The sequence below is a fragment of the Salvelinus fontinalis genome, chromosome 29 (assembly GCF_029448725.1).
Source record: "Salvelinus fontinalis isolate EN_2023a chromosome 29, ASM2944872v1, whole genome shotgun sequence".
Taxonomy (NCBI): domain Eukaryota; kingdom Metazoa; phylum Chordata; class Actinopteri; order Salmoniformes; family Salmonidae; genus Salvelinus; species Salvelinus fontinalis.
The window spans coordinates 13451611-13478012 of record NC_074693.1 but is presented as its reverse complement, the minus strand read 5'-3'; the positions used below and the strand labels follow the sequence as shown (position 1 = coordinate 13478012).

At 46.9% G+C, this 26402-nt stretch overlaps 2 protein-coding genes and 1 long non-coding RNA gene across 9 annotated transcripts in view; 2 read left to right on the top strand and 1 right to left on the bottom strand.

Annotated features, from left to right (window-relative positions):
* The window catches only part of LOC129827457 (uncharacterized), a 41990-nt gene that overhangs the window by 2833 nt on the left and 12755 nt on the right, over positions 1-26402 (top strand). For all 5 annotated transcript variants that reach the window (XM_055888332.1, XM_055888334.1, XM_055888337.1 and 2 more), the window contains one exon: positions 6437-6573. In XM_055888332.1, the coding sequence (XP_055744307.1) occupies positions 6437-6573 (137 nt within the window). The remainder of the gene's footprint in view (positions 1-6436; positions 6574-26402) is intronic.
* The window catches only part of LOC129827458 (uncharacterized), a 77714-nt gene that overhangs the window by 50086 nt on the left and 1226 nt on the right, over positions 1-26402 (bottom strand). The window lies entirely within an intron of this gene.
* LOC129827459 (uncharacterized) lies at positions 4-5343 on the top strand. Of its 3 annotated transcripts, none has more exons than XR_008755121.1 (3): positions 4-1221; positions 1269-2358; positions 2641-5343. It is a non-coding gene; the product is annotated as an uncharacterized LOC129827459 (long non-coding RNA). The 3 variants fall into 3 exon arrangements; XR_008755123.1 differs by having other exon boundaries at positions 4-1506; positions 1554-2358; XR_008755122.1 differs by having other exon boundaries at positions 4-2358; positions 2641-3348; positions 3396-5343.

Here is a 26402-nt window from a genome sequence, read left to right as displayed (position 1 = left end):
TGATAGGTGGTGTATAATATAATAATATTATAATAATATATTATAAAAGAGGTTTACGAAGTTTACCACAGTTACCAAATTCTTCTGTAATTTTGGTAATTAAAAGGTAAATTAGTAATTTTGAAAAAATGTATTAATATATATTATATATTTTTTAATCTGTGGCCATGTTGTCAATGCGTTTCTAGTGGATGGACAAAATGGTTCAAGAGAAAATAGCCTAATTAATGAAAAAACTCTGCAACTCTTCCTACTGTTGACTCGTTTCATGACTGCCACCAGTTTGGCCCCAAAACATCGACAACAAACACATAGTGACATAGTAAAATAAATACAAGAGCGAAAAAATATGTCAATGAAATTTCATGCTGAAACCCTCATATTAAACAAAAATTGTATTCACTAAGTTGATGGTATATATTTAAGATAATGTTTTACAGCTTTGCCATACTATTGATTATTTTAAAATCATCTTATATATTTTATATGTAATAAGGCCATACAGAGGGCCAGAGATCATTACAGACACCTGTGATAATCTGTAGTACTCAAAAAGGACACTAGATTTAATCTTCTAAGATTCCATTTATTTATCGAAAGATACCAAAATTCTGTCAGGTTATTGGTAAACTTCGAAAGTTATTGGTAAACTTAGAAAGTTACTGGTAAACTTTACACCTCTAGGTCTGCGTCTCAGTATAAATTCTCTGTTGGGATTTTGGGGTGTTTTGTTGGCTCCCGAGTGGCGCAGCGGTCTAAGGCACTGCAACTCAGTACGAAAGGTGTCACTATAGGTACCTATAGTACCTGAATCCAGGCTGTATCACATTTGGCCGTGATTGGGAGTCCCATAGGGCGGCGCACAATTGGCCCAGCGTCGTCAGGGTTTGGCCGGAGTAGGCCGTCATTGTAAATAAGAATAGGAACTGACTTGCCTAGTTAAATAAAGGTTAAATAATAAAATACATAAGTCTGTTGACATTGTGACATTGTGACTTTGGATTGATTAAGCTAAGGTTATTGTTTGGCTAAGGTTTGACGAGATGTCTCACCTACACCTTAGCATTCCGTTTGGCTAAGGTTTGACGAGATGTCTCACCTACACCTTAGCATTCCGTTAGGCTAAGGTTTGACGAGATGTCTCACCTACACCTTAGCATTCCGTTAGGCTAAGGTTTGACGAGATGTCTCACCTACACCTTAGCATTCCGTTAGGCTAAGGTCTGACGAGATGTCTCACCTACACCTTAGCATTCCATTAGGCTAAGGGTTTGACGAGATGTCTCACCTACACCTTAGCATTCCGTTAGGCTAAGGTTTGATGAGATGTCTCACCTACACCTTAGCATTCCATTAGGCTAAGGGTTTGACGAGATGTCTCACCTACACCTTAGCATTCCGTTAGGCTAAGGGTTTGACGAGATGTCTCACCTACACCTTAGCATTCCGTTAGGCTAAGGTTTGACGAGATGTCTCACCTACACCTTAGCATTCCGTTAGGCTAAGGTTTGACGAGATGTCTCACCTACACCTTAGCATTCCATTAGGCTAAGGGTTTGACGAGATGTCTCACCTACACCTTAGCATTCCGTTAGGCTAAGGGTTTGACGAGATGTCTCACCTACACCTTAGCATTCCGTTAGGCTAAGGTTTGACGAGATGTCTCACCTACACCTTAGCATTCCGTTAGGCTAAGGTTTGACGAGATGTCTCACCTACACCTTAGCATTCCGTTAGGCTAAGGTTTGACGAGATGTCTCACCTACACCTTAGCATTCCGTTAAGCTAAGGTTTGACGAGATGTCTCACCTACACCTTAGCATTTCATTTGGCTAAGGTTTGACGAGATGTCTCACCTACACGTTAGCATTCCGTTAGGCTAAGGGTTTGACGAGATGTCTCACCTACACCTTACCATTCCGTTAGGCTAAGGTTTGACGAGATGTCTCACCTACACCTTAGCATTCCGTTAGGCTAAGGTTTGACGAGATGTCTCACCTACACCTTAGCATTCCATTAGGCTAAGGGTTTGACGAGATGTCTCACCTACACCTTAGCATTCCGTTAGGCTAAGGTTTGACGAGATGTCTCACCTACACCTTAGCATTCCGTTAAGCTAAGGTTTGACGAGATGTCTCACCTACACCTTAGCATTCCATTTGGCTAAGGTTTGACGAGATGTCTCACCTACACGTTAGCATTCCGTTAGGCTAAGGGTTTGACGAGATGTCTCACCTACACCTTAGCATTCCGTTAGGCTAAGGTTTGACGAGATGTCTCACCTACACCTTAGCATTCCGTTAGGCTAAGGTTTGACGAGATGTCTCACCTACACCTTAGCATTCCGTTAGGCTAAGGGTTTGACGAGATGTCTCACCTACACCTTAGCATTCCATTAGGCTAAGGTTTGACGAGATGTCTCACCTACACCTTAGCATTCCGTTAGGCTAAGGTTTGACGAGATGTCTCACCTACACCTTAGCATTCCGTTAGGCTAAGGTTTGACAAGATGTCTCACCTACACCTTAGCATTCCGTTAGGCTAAGGTTTGACGAGATGTCTCACCTACACCTTAACATTCCGTTAGGCTAAGGTTTGACAAGATGTCTCACCTACACCTTAGCATTCCGTTAGGCTAAGGTTTGACAAGATGTCTCACCTACACCTTAGCATTCCGTTAGGCTAAGGGTTTGACAAGATGTCTCACCTACACCTTAGCATTCCGTTAGGCTAAGGTTTGACAAGATGTCTCACCTACACCTTAGCATTCCGTTAGGCTAAGGTTTGACAAGATGTCTCACCTACACCTTAGTATTCCGTTAGGCTAAGGTTTGACAAGATGTCTCACCTACACCTTAGCATTCCGTTAGGCTAAGGTTTGACAAGATGTCTCACCTACACCTTAGCATTCCGTTAGGCTAAGGGTTTGACAAGATGTCTCACCTACACCTTAGCATTCCGTTAGGCTAAGGTTTGACAAGATGTCTCACCTACACCTTAGCATTCCGTTAGGCTAAGGTTTGACAAGATGTCTCACCTACACCTTAGTATTCCGTTAGGCTAAGGTTTGACAAGATGTCTCACCTACACCTTAGCATTCCATTAGGCTAAGGTTTGACGAGATGTCTCACCTACACCTTAACATTCCGTTAGGCTAAGGTTTGACTAGATGTCTCACCTACACCTTAACATTCCGTTAGGCTAAGGTTTGACGAGATGTCTCACCTACACCTTAACATTCCGTTAGGCTAAGGTTTGACGAGATGTCTCACCTACACCTTAGCATTCCGTTAGGCTAAGGGTTTGACGAGATGTCTCACCTACACCTTAGCATTCCGTTAGGCTAAGGTTTGACGAGATGTCTCACCTACACCTTAGCATTCCGTTTGGCTAAGGGTTTGACGAGATGTCTCACCTACACCTTAACATTCCGTTAGGCTAAGGTTTGACGAGATGTCTCACCTACACCTTAACATTCCGTTAGGCTAAGGGTTTGACAAGATGTCTCACCTACACCTTAGCATTCCGTTAGGCTAAGGGTTTGACGAGATGTCTCACCTACACTTTAGCATTCCGTTAGCGCAAGGGTTTGACGAGATGTCTCACCTACACCTTAGCATTCCGTTAGGCTAAGGGTTTGACGAGATGTCTCACCTACACCTTAGCATTCCGTTAGGCTAAGGGTTTGACAAGATGTCTCACCTACACCTTAGCATTCCGTTAGGCTAAGGGTTTGACAAGATGTCTCACCTACACCTTAGCATTCCGTTAGGCTAAGGGTTTGACAAGATGTCTCACCTAGACCTTAGCATTCCGTTAGGCTAAGGGTTTGACAAGATGTCTCACCTACACCTTAGCATTCCGTTAGCCTAAGGGTTTGACGAGATGTCTCACCTACACCTTAGCATTCCGTTAGGCTAAGGGTTTGACAAGATGTCTCACCTACACCTTAGCATTCCGTTAGGCTAAGGGTTTGACAAGATGTCTCACCTACACCTTAGCATTCCGTTAGGCTAAGGGTTTGACAAGATGTCTCACCTACACCTTAGCATTCCGTTAGGCTAAGGGTTTGACAAGATGTCTCACCTACACCTTAGCATTCCGTTAGGCTAAGGTTTGACAAGATGTCTCACCTACACCTTAGCATTCCGTTAGGCTAAGGGTTTGACGAGATGTCTCACCTACACCTTAACATTCCGTTAGGCTAAGGGTTTGACAAGATGTCTCACCTACACCTTAGCATTCCGTTAGGCTAAGGGTTTGACAAGATGTCTCACCTACACCTTAGCATTCCGTTAGGCTAAGGGTTTGACAAGATGTCTCACCTACACCTTAGCATTCCGTTAGGCTAAGGGTTTGACAAGATGTCTCACCTACACCTTAGCATTCCGTTAGGCTAAGGGGTTGACAAGATGTCTCACCTACACCTTAGCATTCCGTTAGGCTAAGGGTTTGACAAGATGTCTCACCTACACCTTAGCATTCCGTTAGGCTAAGGGTTTGACAAGATGTCTCACCTACACCTTAGCATTCCGTTAGGCTAAGGGTTTGACAAGATGTCTCACCTACACCTTAGCATTCCGTTAGGCTAAGGGTTTGACAAGATGTCTCACCTACACCTTAGCATTCCGTTAGGCTAAGGGTTTGACGAGATGTCTCACCTACACCTTATCATTCCGTTATCCACTGGGTTGTTGTCACTATACCACTATTTCAACTCTCTTAATAAAGGTCAGGCCGAGACATATTTTGGAAACGCTCAATTACTCAATGAATCTCTTGGAACTGAAAACACTAATATGAGGTAACAAATGAGCGCTGTGTTCCAAATGATGCCCTATTGCTCAGGTAGTGCACTACTGTTGACCAGGGCCCATAGTGCACTACTGTTGACCAGGGCCCATAGGGTAGTGCACTACTGTTGACCAGGGCCCATAGGGTAGTGCACTACTGTTGACCAGGGCCCATAGGGTAGTGCACTACTGTTGACCAGGGCCCATAGGGTAGTGCACTACTGTTGACCAGGGCCCATAGGGTAGTGCACTACTGTTGACCAGGGCCCATAGGGTAGTGCACTACTGTTGACCAGGGCCCATAGGGTAGTGCACTACTGTTGACCAGGGCCCATAGGGCTCTATAGTAGTGCACTATAAAGGGAATACGGTGCCATTCAGGCGTTGCATAAAGCCGATGGGTATAACGCATTGCTACTTGTTATAAACTTTGTGAGCCTCTAAAACGTCCAGACTTATGATGATATTCTGATGTTTACCCCCCACCCCCATCAGTTATGATGTTATTCTGATGTGTACCCCCCCCATCAGTTATGATGTTATTCTGATGTCTGCCCCCTCCATTAGTTATGATGTTATTCTGATGTGTACCCCCCCCCCCCATCAGTTATGATGTTATTCTGATGTGTACCCCCCCATCAGTTATGATGTTATTCTGATGTGTACCCCCCCCATCAGTTATGATGTTATTCTGATGTCTGCCCCCTCCATCAGTTATGATGTTATTCTGATGTGTACCCCCCCCCCCCCTCCATCAGTTATGATGTTATTCTGATGTGTACCCCCCCATCAGTTATGATGTTATTCTGATGTGTACCCCCCCCCATCAGTTATGATGTTATTCTGATGTGTACCCCCCCCCCATCAGTTATGATGTTATTCTGATGTGTACCCCCCCACCCCCCAACAGTTATGATGTTATTCTGATGTGTACCCCCCCATCAGTTATGATGTTATTCTGATGTGTACCCCCCCCCCCATCAGTTATGATGTTATTCTGATGTGTACCCCCCCCCCCCCATCAGTTATGATGTTATTCTGATGTGTACCCCCCCCCCCCATCAGTTATGATGTTATTCTGATGTGTACCCCCCCCATCAGTTATGATGTTATTCTGATGTGTACCCCCCCCCCCATCAGTTATGATGTTATTCTGATGTGTACCCCCCCATCAGTTATGATGTTATTCTGATGTGTACCCCCCCATCAGTTATGATGTTATTCTGATGTGTACCCCCCCCCCCCATCAGTTATGATGTTATTCTGATGTGTACCCCCCCCCCCCCCCATCAGTTATGATGTTATTCTGATGTGTACCCCCCCCCATCAGTTATGATGTTATTCTGTTGTGTACCCCCCCCCCCATCAGTTATGATGTTATTCTGATGTGTACCCCCCCATCAGTTATGATGTTATTCTGATGTGTACCCCCCCCCCCCCATCAGTTATGATGTTATTCTGATGTGTACCCCCCCCCCTCATCAGTTATGATGTTATTCTGATGTGTACCCCCCCCCCCATCAGTTATGATGTTATTCTGTTGTGTACCACCCCCCCCATCAGTTATGATGTTATTCTGATGTGTACCACCCCCTATTAGTTATAATGTTATTCTGATGTGTACCCCCCCCCCCCCCCATCAGTTTTGACATCATCTTCTCCAACTGGCTGCTGATGTATCTGAGTGACGAGGAGCTGAGGTCACTAACAGAGAGGATGCTGGGATGGCTCCGCCCCGGGGGATACCTGTTTTTCAGGGAGTCCTGCAACCACCAATCAGGTACGAGCTTTAATATCACCTGAATATCTATTGTGAGTCTTACAGTAGAGCGGAGAGGTTCGAGTCTGATGAATCCCTAGATCCTCCTGTAAAGCTAAGAGTTTAATATCGAATTAATCATTAGACCCTCCGGGAAAGCTGAGAGGTTACAGTCTGATGAATCACCTAGACCCTCCTGTAAAGCTAAGAGTTTACTATCGAATTAATCCCTAGACCCTTCTGTAAAGCTGAGAGGTTACCGTCTGATGAATCCCTAGACCCTCCTGTAAAGCTGAGAGGTTACAGTCTGTTGAATCCCTAGACCCTCCTGTAAAGCTGAGAGGTTACCGTCTGATGAATCCCTAGACCCTCCTGTAAAGCTGAGAGGTTACAGTCTGTTGAATCCCTAGACCCTCCTGTAAAGCTGAGAGGTTACAGTCTGATGAATCCCTAGACCCTCCTGTAAAGCTGAGAGGTTACAGTCTGATGACTCAGAATAATGACCAAACTCACCCCTGGATGTGTCAATTGCCAACAACTGACCCAGAAAATCCCTGAATTGGAGGGTAGAGTGTCTACTCTTCATCAGATTAAAGAAGAGGAACAGCTGATTGACTCTTTTCTTGAGTCCGCTAAAAATGTGGTGAACCAAGCCACTTGCCCATGGCTTGTCACCGCGGCCTCGGAAGAGCCTGCAGCTGTGAGACATACTTTGATTAAGCTAGAAGAGCCTTGGCCATTACCGGAAGCTATACTCAAGCACCCGGTCTCCTCCACTCTCTCTGCTCCACCTCAGGAGCCATGGATTACTGTACGGAAAAACGCCATGGATTACTTTACAGAAACCAAAAAACCTTGGCAGAAAAACACCAAGGCAAAGTGATGCCTTGGATTTGGGAAAATAGATACCGGGTATTGGAAGAGTCTAAGATTTCTGCCTCTGGCCCCAAAAGAACAAACAACATGGCCCGGAAGCAAGTGATACCCCTGCCATCTAAACAATTTACAACGAAACAGCTCTACAATTTGCTCCAAACAACTTTCTAGGAGGAAGATAACTCAAGATAGACGCAACTTTAAAAAATGTACCAAGCAGTAGTCCCACTGTCCTTATTGTGAGCTCATCTATGATCCAAAATGTTTCTATTAGGAAAGCAGAGACCATCTGTTACCCGGGTGCCCGGATCCAGGATGTTGACTGTATGATCCCGCTACTCATTAGTGAACACCCGACTGCTTCTGCTATCACTGTCCATGTAGGGTCAAATGATATTAAACTACAGCAATCTGAGCAACTTAAAAAGGACTTTAAATCACTGATTCATACTCTACTTAAATCAGGTAAACAATGCATTATTTCAGGTCCACTCCTGTCTCCACGCTCTACGGATAATAATGTCAGTCGTATACGCCAGCTACATATCTGCCTTAAAGGTTATTGTTGTTCAATAAGCATACAATATGTGGACAATTTTACAGCTTTTCTACATCGACCAAATGTATTTCTCCGGGATGGATTACATCTGAATAAGTATGGTACAAGCATGCTCTCATCAAACCTGGCTCTCACTATAGCCTCATACAGGGCATGTGAGAATTGACAATATATAGCCATGGGGGTTGATACTGGGAATTGGTCGATTCCCCATCAGACTATACTGACTGCTCCCCCCATAGCTTTACATAGCTCTACAGGTGCTGCTAGCATGGATGAGACTGTTGATGGACTTTATGTTATTGTTACACTATTGTCAAGGAACCGTGTTGCCACTTCCTCGTACAGGCAGAGGGGTATTGTTAGAAGTAATCTGGTCTCCATCCAACTCAGGCCTGTCAGTAGCTACACGAGGAAGCGTCGCTCATCTAATATTACCTTGAATGTTCCATCTGATATGAGCTCTCGAAATAGTGGCCTTTGGATTTATTCATTTGAATGCTAGAAGCTTGATCTAGAAGTTAGATTTTATTGAAATACTGGTCTCACAATCACATGATGACATATTGAATATATCTGAATCCTGTCTCTGTGTCTCTGTTCCAGACTCAGATGTTCTGTTAGCTGGGTATAATGTCTACAGAGCAGACAGAGTGGGTAGAGGTAGACTCAGATGTTCTGTTAGCTGGGTGTAATGTCTACAGAGCAGAGTGGGTAGAGGTAGACTCAGATGTTCTGTTAGCTGGGTATAATGTCTACAGAGCAGACAGAGTGGGTAGAGGTAGACTCAGATGTTCTGTTAGCTGGGTATAATGTCTACAGAGCAGACAGAGTGGGTAGAGGTAGACTCAGATGTTCTGTTAGCTGGGTATAATGTCTACAGAGCAGAGTGGGTAGAGGTAGACTCAGATGTTCTGTTAGCTGGGTATAATGTCTACAGAGCAGACAGAGTGGGTAGAGGTAGACTCAGATGTTCTGTTAGCTGGGTATAATGTCTACAGAGCAGAGTGGGTAGAGGTAGACTCAGATGTTCTGTTAGCTGGGTATAATGTCTACAGAGCAGACAGAGTGGGTAGAGGTAGACTCAGATGTTCTGTTAGCTGGGTATAATGTCTACAGAGCAGACAGAGTGGGTAGAGGTAGACTCAGATGTTCTGTTAGCTGGGTATAATGTCTACAGAGCAGAGTGGGTAGAGGTAGACTCAGATGTTCTGTTAGCTGGGTATAATGTCTACAGAGCAGACAGAGTGGGTAGAGGTAGACTCAGATGTTCTGTTAGCTGGGTCTAATGTCTACAGAGCAGACAGAGTGGGTAGAGGTAGACTCAGATGTTCTGTTAGCTGGGTATAATGTCTACAGAGCAGACAGAGTGGGTAGAGGTAGACCCAGATGTTCTGTTAGCTGGGTATAATGTCTACAGAGCAGACAGAGTGGGTAGAGGTAGACCCAGATGTTCTGTTAGCTGGGTGTAATGTCTACAGAGCAGACAGAGTGGGTAAAGGTAGACTCAGATGTTCTGTTAGCTGGGTATAATGTCTACAGAGCAGACAGAGTGGGTAGAGGTAGACTCAGATGTTCTGTTAGCTGGGTATAATGTCTACAGAGCAGACAGAGTGGGTAGAGATAAACTCAGATGTTCTGTTAGCTGGGTGTAATGTCTACAGAGCAGACAGAGTGGGTAGAGGTAGACTCAGATGTTCTGTTAGCTGGGTATAATGTCTACAGAGCAGACAGAGTGGGTAGAGGTAGACTCAGATGTTCTGTTAGCTGGGTATAATGTCTACAGAGCAGACAGAGTGGGTAGAGGTAGACTCAGATGTTCTGTTAGCTGGGTATAATGTCTACAGAGCAGACAGAGTGGGTAGAGGTAGACTCAGATGTTCTGTTAGCTGGGTCTAATGTCTACAGAGCAGACAGAGTGGGTAGAGGTAGACTCAGATGTTCTGTTAGCTGGGTATAATGTCTACAGAGCAGACAGAGTGGGTAGAGGTAGACTCAGATGTTCTGTTAGCTGGGTATAATGTCTACAGAGCAGAGTGGGTAGAGGTAGACTCAGATGTTCTGTTAGCTGGGTATAATGTCTACAGAGCAGACAGAGTGGGTAGAGGTAGACTCAGATGTTCTGTTAGCTGGGTATAATGTCTACAGAGCAGAGTGGGTAGAGGTAGACTCAGATGTTCTGTTAGCTGGGTATAATGTCTACAGAGCAGACAGAGTGGGTAGAGGTAGACTCAGATGTTCTGTTAGCTGGGTATAATGTGGGTAGAGGTGGAGGTATTGCCATACCTCCATACATAGGTGGGGTATCTGTAAGGACTGGGTGTCGGAGTGCGAAGTCAAGTGCAGGAAACAGCAGGTGCAATAACAAATGTTCTTTAATGAACACTGAGAAACTAGGCCACCCTTCTATACACTGGATGTTCTCATAAAACAACCCCAGACACGGGGGGGAACGAAAACAGTCCAGATACAACGTAGATCGAAAACAAACACCACTCTTACCAACTAACAATCCCGCACAAAGAAACGGGCGGGCCGGCTGACTGATAAGCCCAACTAATTACAAACCTAATACAAAACAGGTGTAACCAATAAACACATAAGGAGGGGGAGAAAAGGATCAGTGGCAGCTAATAGGCCGGTGACGACGACCGCCGAGCGCCACCCGAACGGGAAGGAGAGCCTGCCTCGGTCGGAGTCGTGACAGTATCTGTACTTTTTACTTACATTTTCCCTGACAACCAAAAGTACTTGTTACATTTTGAATGCTTAGCAGGACAGGAAAATGGTTCAATTCAAGCACTTATCAAGAGAACAACTAGTCATCCCTACTGCCTCTGGCCTGGCGGACTAAACACACATGCATGTTGTATAAATAATGTCTGAGTGTTGGAGTGTTCCCCTGGCTATCTGTTAATGATGTCTGAGTGTTGGAGTGTTCCCCTGGCTATCTGTAATAATGTCTGAGTGTTGGAGTGCACCTGGCTATCTGTACATAATGTCTGAGTGTTGGAGTGTTCCCCTGGCTATCTGTAAATAATGTCTGAGTGTTGGAGTGCTCCTGGCTATCTGTAAATAATGTCTGAGTGTTGGAGTGTTCCCCTGGCTATCTGTAAATAATGTCTGAGTGTTGGAGTGTTCCCCTGGCTATCTGTACATAATGTCTGAGTGTTGGAGTGTTCCCCTGGCTATCTGTAAATAATGTCTGAGTGTTGGAGTGTTCCCCTGGCTATCTGTACATAATGTCTGAGTGTTGGAGTGCACCTGGCTATCTGTAAATAATGTCTGAGTGTTGGAGTGTTCCCCTGGCTATCTGTAAATAATGTCTGAGTGTTGGAGTGTTCCCGACTATCTGTAAATAATGTCTGAGTGTTGGAGTGTTCCCCTGGCTATCTGTAAATAATGTCTGAGTGTTGGAGTGTTCACCTGGCTATCTGTAAATAATGTCTGAGTGTTGGAGTGTTCCCCTGGCTATCTGTAAATAATGTCTGAGTGTTGGAGTGTTCCCCTGGCTATCTGTAAATAATGTCTGAGTGTTGGAGTGTTCCCCTGGCTATCTGTAAATAATGTCTGAGTGTTGGAGTGTTCCCCTGGCTATCTGTAAATAATATCTGAGTGTTGGAGTGTTCCCCTGGCTATCTGTACATAATGTCTGAGTGTTGGAGTGTTCACCTGGCTATCTGTACATAATGTCTGAGTGTTGGAGTGTTCCCCTGGCTATCTGTAATAATGTCTGAGTGTTGGAGTGTTCCCCTGGCTATCTGTGTCACGATCGTGTGGAGGATTGATGGACCAAAACGCAGCTTTTGGAAAGTAAGCCATCTTCTTTTATTTTTTAAAGATGACGAAAAATAAACACGACACGAAACACTTTATACAAACTAACAAAACAACAAACGACCGTGAAGCTAAATAACGTTGTGCACTTACACACACAGGCTACAAACGTTCTGACATAGACAATTACTCACAACCAATGAGAGCCTATGGCTACCCTAAATAAGGCTCCCAATCAGAGACAACCGAAATCAGCTGTCTCTAATTGGGAACTCATTCAGGTAACCATAGACTCTCCTAGATAACTAAACATACATAGACAACGCTAGACATCTGAACTCAACACAAACCCATATACTATACAACAACCCCTTTACCATAAAAACACCCAAAACCAACAAAACACAAACATTCCCCATGTCACACCCTGACCTAACTAAAATAATAAAGAAAACAAAGAATACTAAGGCCAGGGCGTGACATAACCCCCCCCTTAAGGTGCGAACTCCGGGCGCACCATTACACAGTCTAGGGGAGGGTCTGGGTGGGCTTCCATCCACGGTGGCGGCTCCGGCTCTGGTCGTGGTCCCCACGTCACCACAGTCCCTAACCACCTCCTTAGCTTCTTCAAAATGACCCCTCTCCACATTAACCCCATTGCATTAAGGGGCAGTTCCGGACTAAGGGGCAGCTCCGGACTAAGGGGCAGTACCAGGGTAAGGGGCAGTACCAGGGTCAGGGGCAGTACCAGGGTCAGGGGCAGTACCAGGGTCAGGGGCAGTACCAGGGTCAGGGGCAGCACCAGGGTCAGGGGCAGCACCAGGGTCAGGGGCAGCACCAGGGTCAGGGGCAGCACCAGGGTAAGGGGCAGCTCCGGACTGAGGAATGGCAGCTCCGGACTGAGGAATGGCAGCTCCGGACTGAGGGACTGCAGCTCCGGACTGAGGGACGGCCCATGGCTGGCTGACGTATCTGGCTGCTCATGGCTGGCTGACGGATCTGGCTGCTCATGGCTAGCTGACGGATCTGGCTGCTCATGGCTAGCTGACGGATCTGGCTGCTCATGGCTAGCTGACGGATCTGGCTGCTCATGGCTGGCTGACGGATCTGGCTGCTCATGGCTGGCTGACGGATCTGGCTGCTCATGGCTGGCTGACGGATCTGGCTGCTCATGGCTGGCTGACGGATCTGGCTGCTCATGGCTGGCTGACGGATCTGGCTGCTCATGGCTGGCTGACGGATCTGGCTGCTCATGGCTGGCTGACGGATCTGGCTGCTCATGGCTGGCTGACGGATCTGGCTGCTCATGGCTAGCTGACGGATCTGGCTGCTCATGGCTAGCTGACGGATCTGGCTGCTCATGGCTAGCTGACGGATCTGGCTGCTCATGGCTAGCTGACGGATCTGGCTGCTCATGGCTAGCTGACGGATCTGGCTGCTCATGGCTAGCTGACGGATCTGGCTGCTCATGGCTAGCTGACGGATCTGGCTGCTCAAGGCTAGCTGACGGATCTGGCTGCTCATGGCTGGCTGACTGATCTGGCTGCTCCTGTCTGGTTGGCGGCTCTGGCAGATCCTGTCTGGTTGGCGGCTCTGGCAGATCCTGTCTGGTTGGCGGCTCTGGCAGATCCTGTCTGGCTGGCGGCTCTAGCGGCGCCTGTCTGGCGGACGGCTCTAGCGGCTCATGGCAGACGGGCGGCTCTAGCGGCTCATGGCAGACGGGCGGCTTTGCAGGCTCTCGGCAGACGGGCGGCTTTGCAGGCTCATGGCAGACGGGCGGCTTTGCAGGCTCATGGCAGACGGATGGCTCAGATGGCGCTGGGGAGACGGATGGCGCTGGGGAGACGGATGGCTCAGATGGCGCTTGGCAGACGGGCAGTTCAGTCATCGCTGTGCAGACGGCAGACTCCTGCCGGCTGAGGCGCACTGTAGGCCTGGTGCGTGGTGCCGGGACTGGTGGCACCGGGCTGGGGACACGCATCTCAGGGCTAGTGCGGGGAGCAGCAACAGGACGCACAGGACTCTGGGGACACACAGGAGGCTTGGTGCGTGGTTTAGACACTGGTGGTAAAGGGCTGGAGACACGCACCATATAGCTAGTGCGTGGAGGAGGCACTGGTGGTACTGGGTTGGGGCGGGGAGGTGGTGCCGGAAATACCGGACCGTGCAGGCGTACTGGCTCCCTTGAACGCCGAGCCTGCCCAACCTTACCTGGTTGTATGCTCCCCGTCGCCTGACCAGTGCGGGGAGGTGGAATAACCCGCACCGGCCTATGTAGGCGAACCGGGGACACCATGCGTAAGGCTGGTGCCATGTACGCCGGCCCGAGGAGACGCACTGGTGACCAGATGCGTTGGGCCGGCTTCATGACATACGGCTCAACGCTCAGTCTAGCCCGGCCGATACGTGGAGCTGAAATGTACCGAACCGGGCTATGCACGCGTACAGGAGACACCGTGCGCTCTACTGCGTAACACGGTGTCTGCCCGTACTCTCGCTCTCCACGGTAAGTACAGGGAGTAGGCGCAGGTTTCCTACCTGACTTCGCCACACTCCCTTTAAGGCCCCCCCCAAGAAATTTTTGGGTTGTACTCACGGGTTTCCAGCCTTGTCTCCGTGCTGCCTCCTCATATCGCCTCCTCTCGGCTTTAGCTGCCTCCAGCTCTTCACGAGGAAGGCGATATTCTCCCGGTTGAGCCCACGGCCCCTTACCATCCAGTATCTCCTCCCATGTCCACGAATCCTGTGTAGGTGGGTCCTGTTGCCGCTTTCCATGCCGCTTGGTCCTGTTGTGGTGAGTAATTCTGTCACGATCATGTGGCGGATTGACGGACCAAAACGCAGCACTTGGAAAATAAGCCATCTTCTTTTATTATAAAGATGACGAAAAATAAACACGAAACACTTAATACAAACTAACAAAACAACAAATGATCGTGAAGCTAAATAACGTTGTGCACTTACACACACAGGCTACAAACGTTCTGACATAGACAATTACTCACCACCAATGAGAGCCTATGGCTACCCTAAATAAGGCTCCCAATCAGAGACAACCGAAATCAGCTGTCTCTAATTGGGAACTCATTCAGGTAACCATAGACTCTCCTAGATAACTAAACATACATAGACAACGCTAGACATCTGAACTCAACACAAACCCATATACTATACAACAACCCCTTTACCATAAAAAACACCCAAAACCAACAAAACACAAACATTCCCCATGTCACACCCTGACCTAACTAAAATAATAAAGAAAACAAAGAATACTAAGGCCAGGGCGTGACAATCTGTAAATAATGTCTGAGTGTTGGAGTGTTCCCCTGGCTATCTGTAAATAATGTCTGAGTGTTGGAGTGTTCCCCTGGCTATCTGTAAATAATATCTGAGTGTTGGAGTGTTCCCCTGGCTATCTGTACATAATGTCTGAGTGTTGGAGTATTCACCTGGCTATCTGTAAATAATGTCTGAGTGTTGGAGTGTTCCCCTGGCTATCTGTAAATAATGTCTGAGTGTTGGAGTGTTCCCCTGGCTATCTGTAAATGATGTCTGAGTGTTGGAGTGTTCCCCTGGCTATCTGTAAATAATGTCTGAGTGTTGGAGTGTTCCCCTGGCTATCTGTAAATAATGTCTGAGTGTTGGAGTGTTCCCCTGGCTATCTGTTAATAATGTCTGAGTGTTGGAGTGTTCCCCTGGCTATCTGTAATGATGTCTGAGTGTTGGAGTGTTCCCCTGGCTATCTGTAAATAATGTCTGAGTGTTGGAGTGCATCTGGCTATCTGTAATAATATCTGAGTGTTGGAGTGTTCCCCTGGCTATCTGTAAATAATGTCTGAGTGTTGGAGCCCCTGGCTATCTGTAATAATGTCTGAGTGTTGGAGTGTTCCCCTGGCTATCTGTACATAATGTCTGAGTGTTGGAGTGTTCCCCTGGCTATCTGTAATAATATCTGAGTGTTGGAGTGTTCCCCTGGCTATCTGTAAATAATGTCTGAGTGTTGGAGTGTGTCCCTGGCTATCTGTAAATAATGTCTGAGTGTTGGAGTGTGCCCCTGGCTATCTGTAAATAATGTCTGAGTGTTGGAGTGTTCCCCTGGCTATCTGTACATAATGTCTGAGTGTTGGAGTGTTCCCCTGGCTATCTGTACATAATGTCTGAGTGTTGGAGTGCCCCTGGCTATCTGTAAATAATGTCTGAGTGTTGGAGTGTGCCCCTGGCTATCTGTAAATAATGTCTGGGTGTTGGAGTGTTCCCCTGGCTATCTGTAGTAATGTCTGAGTGTTGGAGTGTTCCCCTGGCTATCTGTAAATAATGTCTGAGTGTTGGAGTGTTCCCCTGGCTATCTGTACATAATGTCTGAGTGTTGGAGTGTTCCCCTGGCTATCTGTTTTAATGTCTGAGTGTTGGAGTGTTCCCCTGGCTATCTGTAAATAATGTCTGAGTGTTGGAGTGTTCCCCTGGCTATCTGTAAATAATGTCTGAGTGTTGGAGTGTTCCCCTGGCTATCTGTACATAATGTCTGAGTGTTGGAGTGTTCCCCTGGCTATCTGTAAATAATGTCTGAGTGTTGGAGTGTTCCCCTGGCTATCTGTAATAATGTCTGAGTGTTGGAGTGTTCCCCTGGCTATCTGTAAATAATGTCTGAGTGTTGGAGTGTTCCCCTGGCTATCTGTACATAATGTCTGAGTGTTGGAGTGTTCCCCTGGCTATCTGTAAATAATGTCTGAGTGTTGGAGTGTTCCCCTGGCTATCTGTAAATAATGTCTGAGTGTTGGAGTGTTCCCCTGGCTATCTGTACATAATGTCTGAGTGTTGGAGTGTTCCCCTGGCTATCTGTAAATAATGTCTGAGTGTTGGAGTGTTCCCCTGGCTATCTGTAAATAATGTCTGAGTGTTGGAGTGTTCCCCTGGCTATCTGTACATAATGTCTGAGTGTTGGAGTGTTCCCCTGGCTATCTGTAATAATGTCTGAGTGTTGGAGTGTTCCCCTGGTTATCTGTACATAATGTCTGAGTGTTGGAGTGTTCCCCTGGCTATCTGTAAATAATATCTGAGTGTTGGAGTGTTCCCCTGGCTATCTGTAAATAATGTCTGAGTGTTGGAGTGTTCCCCTGGCTATCTGTAAATAATATCTGAGTGTTGGAGTGTTCCCCTGGCTATTTGTACATAATGTCTGAGTGTTGGAGTGTTCACCTGGCTATCTGTACATAATGTCTGAGTGTTGGAGTGTTCCCCTGGCTATCTGTAATAATGTCTGAGTGTTGGAGTGTTCCCCTGGCTATCTGTAAATGATGTCTGAGTGTTGGAGTGTTCCCCTGGCTATCTGTAAATAATGTCTGAGTGTTGGAGTGTTCCCCTGGCTATCTGTAAATAATGTCTGAGTGTTGGAGTGTTCCCCTGGCTATCTGTTAATAATGTCTGAGTGTTGGAGTGTTCCCCTGGCTATCTGTAATGATGTCTGAGTGTTGGAGTGTTCCCCTGGCTATCTGTAAATAATGTCTGAGTGTTGGAGTGCATCTGGCTATCTGTAATAATATCTGAGTGTTGGAGTGTTCCCCTGGCTATCTGTAAATAATGTCTGAGTGTTGGAGCCCCTGGCTATCTGTAATAATGTCTGAGTGTTGGAGTGTTCCCCTGGCTATCTGTACATAATGTCTGAGTGTTGGAGTGTTCCCCTGGCTATCTGTAATAATATCTGAGTGTTGGAGTGTTCCCCTGGCTATCTGTAAATAATGTCTGAGTGTTGGAGTGTGTCCCTGGCTATCTGTAAATAATGTCTGAGTGTTGGAGTGTGCCCCTGGCTATCTGTAAATAATGTCTGAGTGTTGGAGTGTTCCCCTGGCTATCTGTACATAATGTCTGAGTGTTGGAGTGTTCCCCTGGCTATCTGTACATAATGTCTGAGTGTTGGAGTGCCCCTGGCTATCTGTAAATAATGTCTGAGTGTTGGAGTGTGCCCCTGGCTATCTGTAAATAATGTCTGAGTGTTGGAGTGTTCCCCTGGCTATCTGTAGTAATGTCTGAGTGTTGGAGTGTTCCCCTGGCTATCTGTAAATAATGTCTGAGTGTTGGAGTGTTCCCCTGGCTATCTGTACATAATGTCGGAGTGTTGGAGTGTTCCCCTGGCTATCTGTTTTAATGTCTGAGTGTTGGAGTGTTCCCCTGGCTATCTGTAAATAATGTCTGAGTGTTGGAGTGTTCCCCTGGCTATCTGTAAATAATGTCTGAGTGTTGGAGTGTTCCCCTGGCTATCTGTACATAATGTCTGAGTGTTGGAGTGTTCCCCTGGCTATCTGTAAATAATGTCTGAGTGTTGGAGTGTTCCCCTGGCTATCTGTAATAATGTCTGAGTGTTGGAGTGTTCCCCTGGCTATCTGTAAATAATGTCTGAGTGTTGGAGTGTTCCCCTGGCTATCTGTACATAATGTCTGAGTGTTGGAGTGTTCCCCTGGCTATCTGTAAATAATGTCTGAGTGTTGGAGTGTTCCCCTGGCTATCTGTAAATAATGTCTGAGTGTTGGAGTGTTCCCCTGGCTATCTGTACATAATGTCTGAGTGTTGGAGTGTTCCCCTGGCTATCTGTAAATAATGTCTGAGTGTTGGAGTGTTCCCCTGGCTATCTGTAAATAATGTCTGAGTGTTGGAGTGTTCCCCTGGCTATCTGTAAATAATATCTGAGTGTTGGAGTGTTCCCCTGGCTATCTGTACATAATGTCTGAGTGTTGGAGTGTTCACCTGGCTATCTGTAAATAATGTCTGAGTGTTGGAGTGTTCCCCTGGCTATCTGTAAATAATGTCTGAGTGTTGGAGTGTTCCCCTGGCTATCTGTAAATGATGTCTGAGTGTTGGAGTGTTCCCCTGGCTATCTGTAAATAATGTCTGAGTGTTGGAGTGTTCCCCTGGCTATCTGTAAATAATGTCTGAGTGTTGGAGTGTTCCCCTGGCTATCTTTTAATAATGTCTGAGTGTTGGAGTGTTCCCCTGGCTATCTGTAATGATGTCTGAGTGTTGGAGTGTTCCCCTGGCTATCTGTAAATAATGTCTGAGTGTTGGAGTGCATCTGGCTATCTGTAATAATATCTGAGTGTTGGAGTGTTCCCCTGGCTATCTGTAAATAATGTCTGAGTGTTGGAGCCCCTGGCTATCTGTAATAATGTCTGAGTGTTGGAGTGTTCCCCTGGCTATCTGTAATAATATCTGAGTGTTGGAGTGTTCCCCTGGCTATCTGTAAATAATGTCTGAGTGTTGGAGTGTGCCCCTGGCTATCTGTAAATAATGTCTGTGTAACGGGTGACGCTCTCCTCATCCTCAGATGAGGTGAGGAGAGAAGGATCCTCAGACCAAAACGCAGGCTTTGGGAAATAAGCCATCTTTATTAACACAACGATAAAGATGGCAACACGAAACGAAACAAACACTTGCAAACTACAAAATAACAAAACGACGTTGACGAGACCTGAACATAAACTTACATAACTAAACATAAACTTACGTACAGGTAACAGACGACATCGAAACGAAAACGAAACAAACAAACGCTACAGTCCTATGTGGTACGAACATAACATACGGACACAGGAGACAATCACCCACAAACAAACAGTGAGAATGCCCTACCTAAATATGACTCTTAATTAGAGGCAAACGCAAACCACCTGCCTCTAATCAAGAGCCATACCAGGCAAACCAAAACCAACATAGAAACAGATAACATAGAATGCCCACCCAACCTCACGTCCTGACCAACTAACACACAAAAACTAACATAAATAGGTCAGGAACGTGACAGTACCCCCCCCCCACAAGGTGCGAACTCCGGACGCACCAGCACAAAGTCTAGGGGAGGGTCTGGGTGGGCATCTAACCACGGTGGTGGCTCAGGCTCCGGGCGCGGTTCCCACCCCACCATAATCCATCCTAACTTCCTCCCTCCAAGAATGTCCACCCTCTTTTGACCCCCACAAAATTCCCTTAACAACATATCCAATAGGGACAACACCGGGACAGAGAGATAAATCAAGAAAGAGGGATAGATAAGAATATAGAGATAGATGAAGATAGAGAGGGAGATTAGGATAGAGGGGCAACTCCGGACTGAAAGGCAGCTCCGGACAGAGAGACAGCTCTGGACTGATGGGCAGTTCTGGGTATCCAGCCTTTTCAGGCTGAAGGACAGCTCATGGCTGACTGACGAATCTCGATGCTCATGGCTGGCTGACGGCTCTCGACGCTCATGGCAGGCTGACGGCTCTCGACGCTCATGGCAGGCTGACGGCTCTCGACGCTCATGGCAGGCTGACGGCTCTCGACGCTCATGGCAGGCTGACGGCTCTCGACGCTCATGGCAGGCTGACGGCTCTCGACGCTCATGGCGCTCTGACGGCTCTGGCTGCTCATGGCGCTCTGACGGCTCTGGCTGCTCATGGCTCGCTGGCGGCTCTGGCTGCTCATGGCTCGCTGGCGGCTCTGGCTGCTCATGGCTCGCTGGCGGCTCTGGCAGATCCTGTCTGGTTGGCGGCTCTGGCAGATCCTGTCTGGTTGGCGGCTCTGGCAGATCCTGTCTGGTTGGCGGCTCTGGCAGATCCTGTCTGGTTGGCGGCTCTGGCAGATCCTGTCTGGTTGGCGGCTCTGGCAGATCCTGTCTGGTTGGCGGCTCTGGCAGATCCTGTCTGGCTGACGGCTCTAGCGGCTCCTGTCTGGCTGATGGCTCTAGCGGCTCCTGTCTGGCTGACGGCTCTGTAGGCTCATGGCAGACGGGCGGCTTTGCAGGCTCATGGCAGACGGGCGGCTTTGCAGGCTCCTGGCAGACGGATGGCTCAGACGGCGCTGGGGAGACGGATGGCTCAGATGGCGCTGGGGAGACGGATGGCTCAGATGGCGCTGGGGAGACGGATGGCTCAGATGGCGCTGGGGAGACGGATGGCTCTGGCCGGATATGGCGCACTGTAGACCTGGTGCGTGGTGCCAGAACTGGAGGCACCGTGCTAATGACAAGCACCTTCCTACTAGTGCGGGGAGCAGGGACAGGGCACACTGTATTCTCAAAGCCTACTCTACCCCTGATGCGTGGTACCGGCACTGGTGACGCCGGGCTGAGGACAAGCACATCAGGATTAGTAGGGGGAGAAGATACAGTGGGTTCAGGGCTCTGGAGACGCACTGGTAGCTTAGTGCGTGGGGCCGGAACTGGAGGCACCGGGCTAGATACACGCACTACAGGGAGAGTGCGTGGAGGAGGAACAGGGCTCAGGATACGCACTGGTAGCCTAGTGCGTAGTGTATACACTGTAGGTACTAGGCTGGGGCGGGGAGGTGGTGCCGGAAATACCGGACCGTGGAGGCGTACTGGCACTCTTGAGCATTGAGCTTGCCCAACCTTACCTGGTTGAATACCCCCGGTTGCCCGACCAGTGCGGGGAGGTGGAATAACCCGCACCGGGCTATGTAGGCGAACCGGAGAAACCATGCGTAAGGCCGGTGCCATGTATGCCGGCCCGAGGAGACGCACTGGAGACCAGACGCGTTGAGCCGGCCTCATGACACCTGGCTCAATACCCAATCTAGCCCTCCCAGTGCGGGGAGGTGGAATAACCCGCACCGGGCTATGCACTCGTACAGGAGACACCGTGCGCTCTACTGCGTAACACGGCGCCTGCCCGTACTCCCGCTCTCCACGGTAAGCCTGGGAAGTGGGCGCAGGTCTCCTACCTGCCCTTGGCCCACTATCTCCTAGCCCCCCCCCAAGAAATTTTTGGGAATTACTTACGGGCTTTTTCGGCTTCCATGCTAGACGCGTTCCCTCATAGCTCCGGTTCCTCTCTCCGGTAGCCTCTGCTCTCCTCAGTGCCTCCACCTGTTCCCATGGCTTTTCGGGCTTCCAGCCACGTCTCCTTGCTGCCTCCTCAAACCACCGTTCCTGGGCTTCAGCTGCCTCCCTCTCTTCCTGAGAACGGCGATTTTCTCCTGCCTTAGCCCAGGGACCTTCTCCATTCATTATCTGTTCCCATGTCCAGAAATCCTTTCTCTCCTGTCCCTTACTCCGTTTCGTTTTCCCTTGCCGCTTGGTCTTAGCGTGTGGGTGGGTGATTCTGTAACGGGTGACGCTCTCCTCATCCTCAGATGAGGTGAGGAGAGAAGGATCCTCAGACCAAAACGCAGGCTTTGGGAAATAAGCCATCTTTATTAACACAACGATAAAGATGGCAACACGAAACGAAACAAACACTTGCAAACTACAAAATAACAAAACGACGTTGACGAGACCTGAACATAAACTTACATAACTAAACATAAACTTACGTACAGGTAACAGACGACATCGAAACGAAAACGAAACAAACAAACGCTACAGTCCTATGTGGTACGAACATAACATACGGACACAGGAGACAATCACCCACAAACAAACAGTGAGAATGCCCTACCTAAATATGACTCTTAATTAGAGGCAAACGCAAACCACCTGCCTCTAATCAAGAGCCATACCAGGCAAACCAAAACCAACATAGAAACAGATAACATAGAATGCCCACCCAACCTCACGTCCTGACCAACTAACACACAAAAACTAACATAAATAGGTCAGGAACGTGACAGTCTGAGTGTTGGAGTGTTCCCCTGGCTATCTGTACATAATGTCTGAGTGTTGGAGTGTTCCCCTGGCTATCTGTACATAATGTCTGAGTGTTGGAGTGCCCCTGGCTATCTGTAAATAATGTCTGAGTGTTGGAGTGTTCCCCTGGCTATCTGTAGTAATGTCTGAGTGTTGGAGTGTTCCCCTGGCTATCTGTAAATAATGTCTGAGTGTTGGAGTGTTCCCCTGGCTATCTGTACATAATGTCTGAGTGTTGGAGTGTTCCCCTGGCTATCTGTTTTAATGTCTGAGTGTTGGAGTGTTCCCCTGGCTATCTGTAAATAATGTCTGAGTGTTGGAGTGTTCCCCTGGCTATCTGTAAATAATGTCTGAGTGTTGGAGTGTTCCCCTGGCTATCTGTACATAATGTCTGAGTGTTGGAGTGTTCCCCTGGCTATCTGTAAATAATGTCTGAGTGTTGGAGTGTTCCCCTGGCTATCTGTAATAATGTCTGAGTGTTGGAGTGTTCCCCTGGCTATCTTTTAATAATGTCTGAGTGTTGGAGTGTTCCCCTGGCTATCTGTAATGATGTCTGAGTGTTGGAGTGTTCCCCTGGCTATCTGTAAATAATGTCTGAGTGTTGGAGTGCATCTGGCTATCTGTAATAATATCTGAGTGTTGGAGTGTTCCCCTGGCTATCTGTAATGATGTCTGAGTGTTGGAGTGTTCCCCTGGCTATCTGTAAATAATGTCTGAGTGTTGGAGTGCATCTGGCTATCTGTAATAATATCTGAGTGTTGGAGTGTTCCCCTGGCTATCTGTAAATAATGTCTGAGTGTTGGAGCCCCTGGCTATCTGTAATAATGTCTGAGTGTTGGAGTGTTCCCCTGGCTATCTGTACATAATGTCTGAGTGTTGGAGTGTTCCCCTGGCTATCTGTAATAATATCTGAGTGTTGGAGTGTTCCCCTGGCTATCTGTAAATAATGTCTGAGTGTTGGAGTGTGTCCCTGGCTATCTGTAAATAATGTCTGAGTGTTGGAGTGTGCCCCTGGCTATCTGTAAATAATGTCTGAGTGTTGGAGTGTTCCCCTGGCTATCTGTACATAATGTCTGAGTGTTGGAGTGTTCCCCTGGCTATCTGTACATAATGTCTGAGTGTTGGAGTGCCCCTGGCTATCTGTAAATAATGTCTGAGTGTTGGAGTGTGCCCCTGGCTATCTGTAAATAATGTCTGAGTGTTGGAGTGTTCCCCTGGCTATCTGTAGTAATGTCTGAGTGTTGGAGTGTTCCCCTGGCTATCTGTAAATAATGTCTGAGTGTTGGAGTGTTCCCCTGGCTATCTGTACATAATGTCTGAGTGTTGGAGTGTTCCCCTGGCTATCTGTTTTAATGTCTGAGTGTTGGAGTGTTCCCCTGGCTATCTGTAAATAATGTCTGAGTGTTGGAGTGTTCCCCTGGCTATCTGTAAATAATGTCTGAGTGTTGGAGTGTTCCCCTGGCTATCTGTACATAATGTCTGAGTGTTGGAGTGTTCCCCTGGCTATCTGTAAATAATGTCTGAGTGTTGGAGTGTTCCCCTGGCTATCTGTAATAATGTCTGAGTGTTGGAGTGTTCCCCTGGCTATCTGTAAATGATGTCTGAGTGTTGGAGTGTTCCCCTGGCTATCTGTACATAATGTCTGAGTGTTGGAGTGTTCCCCTGGCTATCTGTAAATAATGTCTGAGTGTTGGAGTGTTCCCCTGGCTATCTGTAAATAATGTCTGAGTGTTGGAGTGTTCCCCTGGCTATCTGTACATAATGTCTGAGTGTTGGAGTGTTCCCCTGGCTATCTGTAAATAATGTCTGAGTGTTGGAGTGTTCCCCTGGCTATCTGTAAATAATGTCTGAGTGTTGGAGTGTTCCCCTGGCTATCTGTACATAATGTCTGAGTGTTGGAGTGTTCCCCTGGCTATCTGTAATAATGTCTGAGTGTTGGAGTGTTCCCCTGGCTATCTGTAAATAATGTCTGAGTGTTGGAGTGTTCCCCTGGCTATCTGTCCATAATGTCTGAGTGTTGGAGTGTTCCCCTGGCTATCTGTACATAATGTCTGAGTGTTGGAGTGCTCCTGGCTATCTGTACATAATGTCGGAGTGTTGGAGTGTTCCCCTGGCTATCTGTACATAATGTCTGAGTGTTGGAGTGCCCCTGGCTATCTGTAAATTTTAAAAGCAAAGAAATGGTGCCGTCTGCTTTGATTAATATAAGGAATGTTTAATTATTTATACTTTACTTTGAATAATTACGTATATTTAAAACCAAATACTTTTAGACTTTTACTCAAGTAGGATTTTACTGTGTGACTTTTACTTGAGTAACTTTCTATTAAGGTATCTTTACTTTTACTCAAGTATGACAATTGGGAACTTTCCCACCACTGGTTATTTCACTCAATAGATATGGGACTTTATCAAAATTGGATTTGTTTTTCGAAGTATTTGTAGGTCTGTGTAATCTGAGGGAAATATGTGTCTCTAATATGGTCATACATTTGGCATGAGGTTTTGTGGGAAGTTTGCACATAGTCTGTCTTCTCTTGAGAACCAGGTCTGCCTACGGCAATCTTTCTTCAATTACAAGGCTATGCTCACTGAGTCTATACATAGTCAAAGACTTCCTTAATTTTGGGTTAGTCACAGTGGTCAGGTATTCTGCCGCTGTGTACTCTTAGTTTAGGGACAAATATCATTCTAGTTTGTTCAGTTTTTTTGTAAATTCTTTCCAATGCTTCAAGTAATTATCTTTTTGTTTTCTCATGATTTGGTTGGGTCTAATTGTGTTGCTGTCTTGGGGCTCTGTGGGGTCTGTTTGTGTTTGTGAACAGAGCACCAGGACCAGCTTGCTTAGGGGGCTCTTCTCCAGGTTAATCTTTCTGTAGGTGTTGGCTTTGTTATGGAAGGTTTGTGAATTACTTCCTCTTAGGTGGTTGTAGAATTTAACATCTCTTTTCTGGATTTTGATCATTAGCGGGTATCGGCCTAATTCTGCTCTGCATGCATTATTTGGTGTTTTACGTTGTACACATTGGATATTTTTGCAGAATTCTGCATGCAGAGTCTCAATTTGGTGTTTGTCCCTGTAAGGACCCGGTGTGAGAAACAGTCACTAATAGTCGGCAGAACCCAGAAGATGAGGCAGACACAGCAGTACTAGAGATGGTGGTTTAATAAAAGGAAAAGATCTTCAGGCAAAGAATCTAAATCCACAACGACAAAAATAAAGCCAAGAGGAAAAAATGGATATCCTCCAAAATACAAAGAAAATCCACAAAGTGGTAAGAATAGCAGGGAAAAAACAAACCTCAAAAGACAAGATATATATATAAGAAAATAAACAAGAACAAAACCAGAGAACCTCTGGAAAATCCAACAAGAGAAATATATGTTCACAATAAGGCTGGGGCTGGGTGCTAACATACAAACACTGAGCAAAGAACTGAGGAACACACAGGGTTTAAATACTAACAAGGGAACGACATACAGGTGCAAACAATAATTAGAGCAAGGAAAAAACAAAAGGTTCAAAAAAGGTGCAATGGGGACATCTAGTGACAAAAACCTGAACAATCCTGGCCAAATCCTGACATGTCCCATTTTGTGAATTCTTGGTTGGTGAGCGGACCCCAGGCCATGAAGGGGAATGGGTTCTAAAACTAGGTTCTGTAACTGATTCAGGTATTTTTAGTCAGATCCTAATTGGTATGTCGAATTTTATGTCCCTTTTGATGGCATAGAGGGCTCTTCTTCTCTCAGATCGTTTATAGCTTTGTGGAAGTTACCTGTGGCGCTGATGTTTAGGCCGAGGTATGTATAGTTTTTTGTGTGCTCTAGGGCAACGGTGTGTAGGTGGAATTTGTTTTTGTTGTCCTGGCAACTGGACCTTATTTGGAACACCATTATTTTTGTTTTACTGAGATTTACTGTCAGGGCCCAGGTCTGGCAGAATCTGTGCAGAATATCTATGCTCTCCTTGGTTGGGGACAGAAGCACCAGATCATCAGCAAACAGTAGACATTTGAG